A 12,490-nucleotide genomic window follows, 5' to 3' on the forward strand; every position below is an offset into this window, starting at 1 on the left:
TGTCAGAGCTAATCTGGAGAGACTCCTTAGGCACTAGCAAATGCCACCAGGCAGGGAAATAGAAGATCAAACACAGCAAACAAAGTTCATCACAGCCCCATTTGGGAGCCAGCAGCTCCCTGCACACAGGGCAGGCAGGGGAGCTCAGTACGAGAGGGGACACCCTGAAAGCTCAAAGAAATTTGGATATTTCAAGAAGGACAACCTACAATTATTAGTTGAGCAGCTTTTTTAAAAGAAAAGCTGAATAATTATAAAGGCAAATATGCCTGAGCATCCTTGTCTTCAACTCCACTTGAGCAGGTGGAGAAACAGTTTCACTGCAGCAGTGTGTTTGCAGCACATTATGTTCCACTACACCACTAACAAGGCACTCGGAAGTGTGACTATGCAATCCTTGAGGCTAAACACTTTTTCCTTAAAAATATAAGCAGACATCCATTTACAGATTTTACAGGTTTCTGCCTTTGCCATAAAAGAAGTTTTATAGTCTCTGCCACAGAGGCAGGTGCATAAAGTAATGGAGGTAATTTCTCTGGAACTTCCGTGAACATTTTCATTTATTTTTCATTCCCTAGTATTCAAAAAAGGGAATGTTCTTACGTTCTTAATTTGCACTATACTTGCTATGACTAAACTATACTATGTTGCTATGACACTACACTATACTATGACTAAAACAAAAACAAAACAAAACAAAAAAGAACATCGAGGTAGGGAAGTGCTATAGAACACTGCAGAAAAACATGAGGAAAGAAAACTCATAAGCAGCATGATCCAGCCAGCACCTGCCATCAGGTATCCTCTGCTTAGCAAAAGCCAGCAATTCATACCTGAGGGCAGGGACAGGATGAGCTGCACCACAAAAAACAGCAGCAATGGGATCCCGCAGTAACAGGGCCCTGCAGAACGCAGCATGGAAGCCCAGGTGCCCACCAGCCCGTGCTTCTGAGCAGATGTGCTGTAAGCATCAGTTGCACTTCTTTAACACCTCTCATTTCAGTCCCCCACGTAGTTGTGAATAATCATCTTCCCTCTGAAATAAGTGGAGGAGGGGCACAGAAGTGACCTCCGATAGCAGTGTGCAGCTACAGCCTCTGTCACACCAACCCCAGGAAGCTCCCCAGCACCAAACCCCGTGCACCAGCACAGCTCAGAACCCTCAGGGAGGGAAGAAATCACTGTGGGGAAACCTGCTGGCTTGGTTATACTGAAGGCACACTGTGCTGAGGCTGACATCCAACCTGAATCTTTCCTCCTTCAACTTAAAGTCATTTCCCTGTCCTGCTATTATCTAACCTTTCAAAGAGTTGATATAAACACACTGTGAGGACCAGTGCACTCAAAGATGCATTTCACTCCACTTATCTTCAGGATTTGGTACCTTGCTACAGGTGTTACTCTGTCAGCGCCAAACTAGTCCAACAGCACAGTGTGTAGATGCTCTGCATCTCTCTAATTTGAAGAAAGATGATTTATGAATGCTTCATATGTCTCTGGAGGACGGATGGTCAGCAAAGAAGCTGAGCTAAACTCATAAAGCAGATGTACAGCCAGAACCGACTCTTGCATTACAGGGAAGGTTATTGTTCCCCAGCCATAAGTTAATACAGAATTCCCCCAGATGTTTTCCCAAACGGCATGTAATGAGTTCAATTGCTTGTGGATGTATTGCTACACTGAGGGACACAGAGCTTTGACTCAGCTCACTGCCTGGGATGTGGCTGTGTGTCAGGAGCTGCTTCCAGCTTCGTGAGACCGAGCGGCTCCCAGCACAGCATTGAGTAGCAGGGAGCCACAGCCAGAAGCCACAGAACCCAAAGAGAAAACAATGACAGCTCAGCATAAAAAAGCAGTGAGTTTTCCATGTTTCTATACCTATTAAGATCACAAAAAACTCGTCCTGTGCTTTTTAAGAACTTCTCTTTAGCTAAGCAGGTTTTGGTGCATGCCGATTCCACCTCCAGCACTTGGTTTGAATCAAACAGAACCAGTTAATGGAGAGTTCTGGAAAGCACAGACATTGCAGCAGGCACATCTCATCTCATCTGAGCTCCTCCAGCAGAGCCTTAGGGTACAGCTTCAGACAGCCTTGCTCCACCTGCATATCAAGGGGGACGTAAAAATTAAGGGGGAAAAAAAAAAATCAGAAAAATATTCTATCACTTTATGTTTTGTTAAAAAAATGCCCAACAGGGTTCTGCTCTGAGATGCAAACTGCCACTGACAGGTCTCATTTCAGTCATTTTGTTAATCCCTCAAATGAAGCATCTGCAAGAGCCAGGCCTCACCTCTAGAACATAGCTACCAAAGTGGAGCTTTCAAACACACTCAGCTGCAGCGACTTCTGAAATTCTGCATCTCCTGAGCTTCTATCTGCTGCTTTCCCCTTCACACATCTTGCTTCCTCTGTCAGACAAATGAAGAACTAGCACTCAGCTTTTTCTGAGCAGTACAGAGGAGTAAGTCAGCTCCAGAAGATGGAGTTTAATACTGGTTCCTACACCTCATCTTAGAGTTACTACACACAGCCCTGAGACAGCACACAGAACTCCTCTACCTCTGCAAGTAAAAGGAGAAATAATTTCTAGTGAATATAAATATACAAGAAATGTTTATGACATAGTAAATTGTGGATGCCCCATCCCTGTAGGCATTCAAGGCTGGATGTGGCTCTGGGCAGCCTGGTCTGGTGGTTGGTGATCTTCCACGTAGGGGGTTGAAACAGGATGATCATTGTGGTCCTTTTCAACCCAGGTCATTCCAGGATTCTATGATAATATAAACACCCACTGTGCCTTCCCAATTATAGCTGTGCAGACCTTTGAACAAGAGTGTAATGCCATCTTTAAGGATTTCTTAGTGATTGAAATCTGCATTGCACTCCATTAACAAGCACTTGTATTATGTCAGTATTACTACTTATACAAGTAATTAATTCCCAGTACAAGCGAAGAGTCAGAAGGAGAAAAACACAAGATCCTATAGTTTAATGAATATCAAATAAATGTGTCTTGGTCTCAAAATGAACTATTCTGCAGCAAGAAAAAAATTCCAGCAAAAACTCAAAGCCCAGAAGGTTGACAGTCATGCTCTGATCTGTCAGATAAGAGCAGCAGCTATCAGGCACTATGTGTATCAGTAATTATTACAGTGCTCCCTTAGAAGGAGCTGAGAAAATTCTTAAATCCTTCTACACTTAATGGATCGAGTGATTGACTGATGACTGCAAACACACATCCCGAGCTGCTCAGCAAATGTAATTTAGGATTATTTGCTCACTTTTGCTCATTTAATCTGTGAGCAGACAAGTTTCCCACCTGCCACATATTTGACTTCACTGGAGAATCTTCAGGGGAAAGCAATTGCTGTGAAGAGTGCAGACATCAGAATTATAGTAATGAGATCTGGAAAGAAGGGATACAAGTGTTCGTGCTGTTAAAGAGGCAGCAATGCAACTGCCTCAGCATTTGACTTGACAGCTAGTTTTTAAGGTCAGCACTTCTGCTGCTGTTGTTTGGAATTAGTTATTATTGCCAGGTATCTTAATTTATTTGTAAGTACACAACTGAACTGCAGTGCCACTCCAAGAGTAAGCTAAAAGCTCCTGTGACGCCCATTCTGCAACAGGGAATACCAGCACATGTAATAACAAACACATAACAATTTGCATCCTCTCATAGTATAAGTACTGCTCGCATTGAGGCCAGTTTTCATATTTTTCCCAAGTCCCACAGGAGGATCCCTATGATTACATGGCAGCACCAACGATATGGTGGCAAGGTAGGAACTCCATCTCTCCTGGCTTTTCCCAGCCAAACAAATCACCTCTACCTTTTGTCAGCCTCAGCTAACCCATGCTTGGAGATACATGAGTAAGTAGCACAGGGATTTCTATCAGTATTTCACCATGGCTGATGCTCTCCTGAACAAACTTGGTACAGTCAGCGATCTACGAACGCACACAGCGAGTTGTGGGGATCAGTTTGGTTAAAAAACAAAAAATCTCATCTGTCTTGTCAGTAAGTTCTTCTCTTTTGAAACTCACAGTGACACTCTGACACATCCATCTCCTTACAAATAAATAATTCGACCACCATGGCTCAATTTCAGACATACGTATGCTTTCCTCATTCAGGAAAAGCCTTCTTCTTCAAGTTTGTTACAGTGCAAAGATGAAGAGACCAAACTCCCCACTTCAGCACTTGAAAACAGAAACCTCTCTCCCCTCTCCATAAGCAGTAAAAAAAAAAAAAAGAAAAAAAGGTTGGTTTGCTTCTGGTTCTTCAACTGAAGCGGCCGGAACAAACACAAAGCTTTTTCTGATTCCCATTCAGAATTTATTTCCACTGCATCTTTAATTTGATGTAGATGTCATTTTTTTATTTTTTACTTACTATTATATTTATTTTTACAGGTAAAAATATGTATTCATGCACCAAATTGTCAGCTGTACTTTTATTATCCCAACAGAGATTTTTCTCTCCCAGGCTGGCATTAAATTTGACTTCAAGAAAGGAAAAAAGTTAGCAAGGAAAACTAATCAAGAAAATGAGATAAGGTAACAAAGCAAAAATCACAGCTTCAGATCCTCTCTGGCTGTTATAACCCACTGAAAGCAAATGGATGTCCCCAGTAAAGCACAAAGCCCAATTCCCTCTCGGCACTCTGTATGATTCCTAACACAGATGAAGACAACCCTGAGAAGCCAGCACACTGACAGACCACACTTTCCTCCCTCTGCCTACCTGCTGCTCACATTGCCTTCCCTGAAACCCACCCCAAAACAGGAGCTGCAGAACTGGGGAAGCTCTCTTACCGTCTGACAAGTCAATGAGCCCGAGGTAGTGCAAAAGTTTCAGAGAGGAGCACACCACCACCACAATGCCCAAAGTCTGCAGTCCCTCCGACTCGCCTTCAGCCCACATCCTTCAGGGCACCACGCAGATACCTGCTAGCGTGCCTGCAAACAGCCGGCAGGCATCTAAAGCTGAGAAATCCTCTGTTGGAAGCTTTCCTTCCCGATGCTCAACCAAGTGCACGGCACAGATCCTCTCCCCCTTATCCTCGCACTCCCCTCCGTCTCTCGTGCTCTCCCCTTTTCCCAGCTCTCCTCTTCCCCTCTCTCTCCTGCTCATCTTTTTTTTTTTTTTTTCCTCTCTCATCTTTTAAACATCCAAGCAATTTCAACATCCCACAGTAACCTATGGTTTTATTTTCTTTCACTTTAGGGTAATTCTCTCAAGAGAATATTCTCCCAGCACAACTTAACACAGCGCTCCTACCCACAGTTGGTGTCTCACATGATGCTTATTGCTTTAAGTACCTGGGATACCAGTCAATTTTTTGCACTGGGGATTTTCTTGGTAATCCTGGCAATTCTGAGCCTCTTCATCAGTGTCTTTTCTGTATTCACAGAATATGGCACACTGTAGGGATGGAAAATTTCTCCCTTTTTTAATCCTCCTCTTACTCCACAAGCAGGGAATGCACACAATGCCACTCTGACGTATTGGGGTACAGCAAACACTTGCCACTGACACATAGGCACCCATCAAGAGGACCCAAAAGCTTGCTGTTGCCCAGCAGCTCACCCAGGGAAGCATAACACACATGCAGATGCTGGCCTGAAACAAGCAGCCTCAGCAGGCAGCTAAGTAAGATAAACTACTGTGCTTTACACATGCTCATCTTCACTATATTTCACTGGGCTGCTTGCATAGGATAACACTGCAGGTTGTTTTCAAGTTAAGTCAATTACATGCTTCTGTTGCTTACTCATCTGTAGAGGTATTCAGCAGGATGGGTGTTTTATCAGGACAGCAGTTGCAAGACTGCAACACCATTAAAAGCCACGTTTTTCAAGCACGCTTTTAAGTAGAAGATGCTGGTACGTCCCACGTAGGATCTTCAGAAGGACAGAGACTGCCAACGTTTTTCTTATTGCACAGGACCAAGGCTGTCACTTTCCTCACACTGTCCCCACACCACCAGCAGCCCCAGCACCCTGCTGCCCCTCTGCCTTAAGTTCCCACTGAACATAACATCCCGGCCAGAACCTCACAGGGATCCTGCACATCATGCGAACACTCCATTGCCAAAAACTGTTCATATTAATGTCAGGCTGGAGGTGCAGAGTACTCATACATACTTGAGTCATTAAGTACAGAATACTAATTGAATTTGAACTTTGTTTCTATATGCAGGTAGCCAAAAAAATCATGCTTACGTTATTCATGTGTGCTCTGTCACTGGCTTCTACCTATGCAGAGCTCAGCAGCACGTTAACAAAGTTATTTCTATTGATGAACATTTTAAGCCAAACAATTTTTTTTTGTACTTGTAGCATCTAACACATTAGGCTGTCATTTCCCTGATTGCTGGGCTGGCTATGATGCCACTTATGGTTGTTTGCAGCCAGCTGGGAGAGAATGCCAAGGGATTTCTTCCATTCACGACCACCATGTTTCTATGGCAATCATCTTGCAGCCAGCAGCTCTGCCCAGAGGTTGTTTCCCCCCCTCTTTTCCTAAAGCTTCCCTCCTTCCAGTCATTTGGCCCAGTATCAGCTGCCTGTTACCAACCCAGGAACTGGAATTTCCTTCTCCTGGGACACGTTAGCACTGCATTGTGCTGACTTCTAGAAACTGCTGTTGGGTGCCAACAGATAAAACATGAGATTCCTCCAGCTAAGCAGCCACGCACTGATGTTATGGTGGTTAATTAAACCTTATTAGCTTTCTACTGCTATTTAATCATACAAATCACAAGTGACTGACTACAGAATTGGCTACAGATGCTTACTGCTGACAAACTCTGTGGACCCTTGCGTTCTTATCACTTTAAGATATAATCTAAGACAGCATCTTTCAACAGAAGGTTCCCTCCTGCCTTGGCCCATTACTTACAGCAGCACTCATTCTCTACCACAGTACTGAGCTGAGAGGAACTGATTCCGATTTAAGTTGGATAAAGGATCCTCAGTACAGTGCTCCTACAGAAATCTGCACTGAAATAGAGTTCCACCAACATTTGACAAGAGACAGAAATATTAAGTAAGAGCTTATGAGGTGTTTTATTTCAATTGCTCATGGAACGAAGGAAAAACCCAGCTGAATCAATGCCAAATAGTTGGACTCAGAATTTGAGTTCTTTGGAATAAATATTCTACAGCCTAGAGACATTCTGCAGATCTGCAGCAGCTTTTGGATGAATGTTTCCCAAACATTGGAAAAAAACCTGCAGTAAAATACATCTTGCTATTCTCAGAGAGGATAACTCAAGGGCCTAAATGGTTTTAAGTAGGACCACACAAAAGGAGCACAAACTCAAGTGTTGCCATTGAAAAGCTTTGTAGAACAGCAACTGAAAGAATGCTGCTTTGTTGTATGTGGACAAACTTACGCTTCCTAGGAAGGAGTAAAGCAGCTTCATTTTTGCAAAATGATAAAGAGGAATGAAAACAGGCATCAGTTCTTCCTAATGCCTAGCATATGCAACTCTGACATACAGCGTGAGGGGCTGAGTGGCTCCATGAACTGTGAACGAGGTTTGTGCTGGATATGCACAACACACACCCCTTGTGGGAAGATAAAGAACTTCACAGTGATCAATCAAAACAACAAACAATGAAAAGAACTTTGTGGTCATAAAAGAATTGCAGTGATGCTCACATCAGTGACCTACGTAATCTACAGTCAGCTTTTAAAATTGGTTAGGGAAAGATGTTTCACATGAAGGTGCAACTACACAGCAAAACAGAATAACTTCCCATAGACCATGGCTGAGCTGTTAGGACTATATTTATACTTTCCAAAGAGGAGGATTCATCTCCTTGCTCCATTTTAAAACAAAAACAGCACAAAAGTTTCTCATTACTCACACCTGTTAAAAAAACTCCAATGGTTTTTCTATGATTAGCCTGGTATAAAACCCCAGATATAAAGTTTGTCACTTTGATGGAATACTCCTTTGTGTTTGTGCTAGATAAAGAATAAATCAGAACATCTGATTGATTCTTCCCATACAGCACTTCGTTTCAAGCATCTCTAGAACAACTTTGTTTATGGATCTTCCTTCTCTTCTTGGCAGTCCTGAACAGCCTTCCCACACAGCTACTTGGCCATAAATCTATTTCTACTGCAGATCTGAAGCTCTTCTACCTCTGCCGTATTTTAAAAACACATCATGAGATCATTCATACTACTGCAGGTAGCTATAACATCAGAAATATGAATTTACTACTCCATATATCCTTCTGCAATACAGTTTGCATTATGAAGTTGGGGGGAGGCCAGGTGTGTGGGGGGAATTAGTGCTGTTTTCATTTTCAACCAAGCAGACCAAAATGAAAACCAGCTGTTTCTCGGAAGTGATTTTTAACACATCCAAACCCAAACAACAATATTAATGCATCTGGATTTTAATCAGCCTGGTCATCTGGTTCATCTGCCCCTTTCACCATATGTGGTGAAACCCCTTTTTTTTTTTCCCCTCATACTTCTCTGACTAGCCCTAAGGAATTTGTGTCATCTGCAAGTTATGTGGAAAGATTACTGCAGATCATGATAAAAAAATCATACCACAGTCATTGGCAGACTGGTACCCCAGCTGTACCAGTTCAGCTACCAGCCATGTGGAAACAGCAGGCTCAATGCCGTACCTGCTTGCAACCACTTTCACACCACGCTGACCCCTCTGCCTGCATATTAGTTTGGCCTTGTATCCTGTTTGTGTTCTCCAGCAGTTGTCCATCAGTGTTTTTCTAAGTCCTGGCTAATTAGCAGTTATTTTGTTACTAGGGAGACATTCTGCATAACGCTCGGTGAACCCCAGATGTCCGAGTTGTTTGGTTCCAATGACACCGAAGGAGCTCAGGTCTCAGCCTGCTGATTCCTCCCTTGTGAGCTCAGGGAAGTAACCAGCAGATGAACACCCCTCCTGATACACTGTATATTTTTCTACCACAACAGAAACAGCTTTAACTCCATCAGAAGGTTTCCCCTCGGTTCCGTTCTTCTGACTCACATGAATAAGCCGCTTCCTTCACTCTGAGGGCTTTCCTACTTGCTGGAAGGTCACAGCAAGTGATCAAATACAGCCTTACTGACATCTCCATAGGTTGCAGCTAGAAGCAGACAGCACGTCCCACCCCAGAGTACCACAAACCACTGACTTGGCTTTGCTCAGGACCCCAGGAAAAGAGGGGCTGAAGTTCCAGCAAGCCTCCTGGCAAGCTGCAAATCATGGGAAACCAGCAACTAATGAAAGAATCATGCAACCTTGAAGAAACAACTTGAACCACAGTTTACTTGCACACCATCTGAAATTGGGCAGCATAATCACAGAATCACAGAATTGTAGGGGTTGGAAGGGACCTCCAGAGATCATCGAGTCCAACCCCCCTGCCAAAGCAGGTTCCCTACAGCAGGTCGCACAGGTCGGCATCCAGGCAGGTCTTGAACATCTCCAGAGAAGGAGACTCCACCACCTCCCTGGGCAGCCTGTGCCAGTGCTCCGTCACCTCACTGTAAAGAAGTTCCTGCGCACATTTGTGCAGGATTTATGCTGCAGTTTCCAGCCGTTTCCCCTTGTCCTGTCTCCACTCACCACCAAAAAGAGTCCGGCCTCACCATTCTGCCCCCCACACCTTAGATATTGATAGACCTGGATCAGGTCCCCTCTCAGTCTTCTCAAGGCTGAACAGACCCAGTTCACTCAGCCTTTCTTCATAGGAGAGATGCTCCAGGCCCCTCACCATCCTTGTGGCCCTCCGCTGGACTCTTTCCAAGAGATCCCTGTCAATAAGTACAATATATAACTATTCCTGGAGCTCATACTAGGAGGGGAGCACTATTCTCACTGGTAAATAATACACATCACTGGTGGGAGTAAAGCACAGATAAAAGAAACAAAATTGTGGCAACTGCCATTACTTTCACTGGCAAGAATCACAACAGGCTCCATTACTTTTTTCCCTACTAACTACTTTCCACCTATTTCTCTTCACTTTTTTTTTTTTTTTTTTTTTTTTAAATAAGCAAACCAGTATAGCCACCAGAACCACAGCCCACACCAACTGCCTCTCAGGATTGCAGGACATTGGCTGCTCCCAGGAGCCACGCAAGCAGTTCTCCAGCACCACACTTGTGTTTGCAGTGCAGCTGGCTTCAGCGGGATGAACCACTGGCAGCTGCTTACTGATGCCTGCTACACTACAAAAGGAGCTGGGGAAAGGCATGAAGACTTTTCTTTGTCCTACTTTCCAAACACACGATGAAAGTTGAGGACACACACTGAGAAGAAATTAGGTGAGAGGAAGCAAGAAGTCAGAAGGCAGCACAGCACAAGAGGGTATTTCAAGCCTAAAATAAGGAACACTAAAACCATGTGATGTGATCAACAGATCTAGGAAGGACTGAATTAAGGCTATATGTACTGTCACACAGAAACCTCACACAGAAGTCTAAAACCTGACATTTTAGTTGAACCAGGGGCTGTATTCCCATACAGAAGAAGCACCACAGCACCAGCACGCATCCAGCTGACCTGCACTGGGTTCCACATCACAGCTGAGCACTTTCCTGGAGCCCACACTTGGATGTGAGCACTCTTCTCTTCAAACACTTCACCAGCAAGAATTTTACCTTTATGTCACCTTGCTAATAAGTGACAAGATGCTCCTTCTGACCAGATCTTTTCTTATTTCAATCTCACTGGCCTTCCTCCAAGCTGTCCAACTGCTGCCCACAGTCAAAATACACAGGCTGCTCTGTTGAGGAATGCATTGTCTCAGATAAACGTGAGACAATCAGCAGTACTTTGTAGACAGTTCTACATTTGGAAGCATTCCTTTGGACAGAACCAAAAGCTGACTGCTTTCTAAAATGAATGCCCAGGAATGTTTTCTAGCTGAAGACGTGGACTGGAAGCAAGTATTTTCAACTTGACATAGGAAGTTAGGAGATGAATACCACTGTAATCTGTGAAGGCAAGATACAAGCTGTTATCTCTCCTGATTTAGATCCAGGTGGCCTGGAAGACAAGAACAAGGGTTCCTGTTGAGATCCCCCAAGCTATCCAAAGAGCAGTCTCGACCACTCTGGGCTTTCACTCTTTGTAGTAGCCATTGCCTAATATTGGTTTAGAACTTTCAGCACAGAAATAACTCCTGTGCTAAAGTACTCTTAACTATAATGCTTATTAATTATAATTAGCAAATTAGCCAATTTTACCTCCAACTAGAGTATTAGTTGTTGTTAGAAAGCTCTCAATACATTTATTTGTATTATTCCTCTGAGTCTTGGGTGGCTCCATTATTGTAACAACCCATATTGGCTATGTGAGGTGCAACTCAGGAGACAGAAAAAGATTCACCTCTCAAAACTGAGGGGGACAAGACCATGTTCTTTAGAGAAAGATCCTGAGCATGGACCAAGACATTTGGCTGCAGGCTGCTTCAGTTCATTGCTGCCATCCAAGATCCTTTTGTTACCCCAGGAAATGCCAGACTTAATGCCAACAACACAAACTTCTGTCTTACCTCAAAGCACTTTCAACTAAGGTGCAGAACATTTAGATTCTAGTCGTCTACTTCTTTCAAAGTTCAGACTGTAAAACACGTAAAAGAGCACTTTCAGAGGAGAAAACAACTGGGCTGTCTTCCACTGTGGTCTAATTAGTAAGCATGGATGGGCTATCCTCCATCTAATTAGTAAGCAAGGAAGGTTCTGGTTTGCACCTCTGAAAGTTGCAGATCTGACTGCAGAATAGGATTAAAAATATCACCATCTGGGAAAATACACTTTGGGAATGTTTCACACATGGACTTGATGGATATCAGACTTCAGACGCAATTCAGCCCAGGAGGACATAGCAGCAGGGATGGTACAGTTCACACCTTTGAGATGAGTAAGATGTAGCATTGGTCAGAAGGGAAACAGAATCCTAGTAACCATGAAAGAGCAGTAAAGAAATGCAAATTTGGAGCTGTGGGAGTTTTGTCAGCCACAAGTTTGGAGAAGTAAGAAGAAAGCCAGGAAGACATCCGTCCCTCTGAAAAGCCTCCGAACTACAGTGAGTGTCACAAAACACAGTTCTGATCACGGCACCAATGTCAACCCAGCAGTGACAAGCAGCTCACTGCTGCCATTGTTCTGGGAACATAATAAGGAGTAGGATTACCTCCCCACCTGAAGTAATGCACAGAACTTAGTCAGCCACGTTATCATCACAGCTCTGGTGATCTCCAGTCCAAGCACTGGCTTCTCACCCACTTTAGTTTTTAAGTAGTGAACTAAAAAGTAAGTCTGCTTGGTAGATTTCCAACCCTCCCCTGCATCCCTCGCTGCTCTAGTGGAATACCACCATCTTATTTCACACAAAAATGATGTAAAATATTGCCCAGTAAGGATCACCTCATTCATTCTCCTTGGTTAAAACATACTCATTACAGGCTTAAGCGCTGAACTGCACCTCTCCACTTGTAGAA

At 43.7% G+C, this 12,490-nt stretch overlaps 1 protein-coding gene across 6 annotated transcripts in view; it reads right to left on the reverse strand.

The window, feature by feature from the left end:
* Positions 1 to 12,490, reverse strand: part of KCNIP1 (potassium voltage-gated channel interacting protein 1) — a gene marked incomplete at both ends in the record, with an annotated part of 307,273 nt that overhangs the window by 31,599 nt on the left and 263,184 nt on the right. Inside the window, one exon of one of the 6 annotated variants that reach the window (XM_079542605.1) lies at positions 4,820 to 4,928. The exons of the other annotated variants lie outside the window; for them this stretch is intronic. Within the exon in view, the coding sequence (XP_079398731.1) occupies positions 4,820 to 4,928 (109 nt within the window). Of the gene's footprint in view, positions 1 to 4,819; positions 4,929 to 12,490 lie in introns of those variants that run through there. 6 annotated transcript variants of the gene reach the window in all.

This window comes from Tetrao urogallus (genome assembly GCF_951394365.1).
Source record: "Tetrao urogallus genome assembly, chromosome: 14".
Taxonomy (NCBI): Eukaryota; Metazoa; Chordata; class Aves; order Galliformes; family Phasianidae; genus Tetrao; species Tetrao urogallus.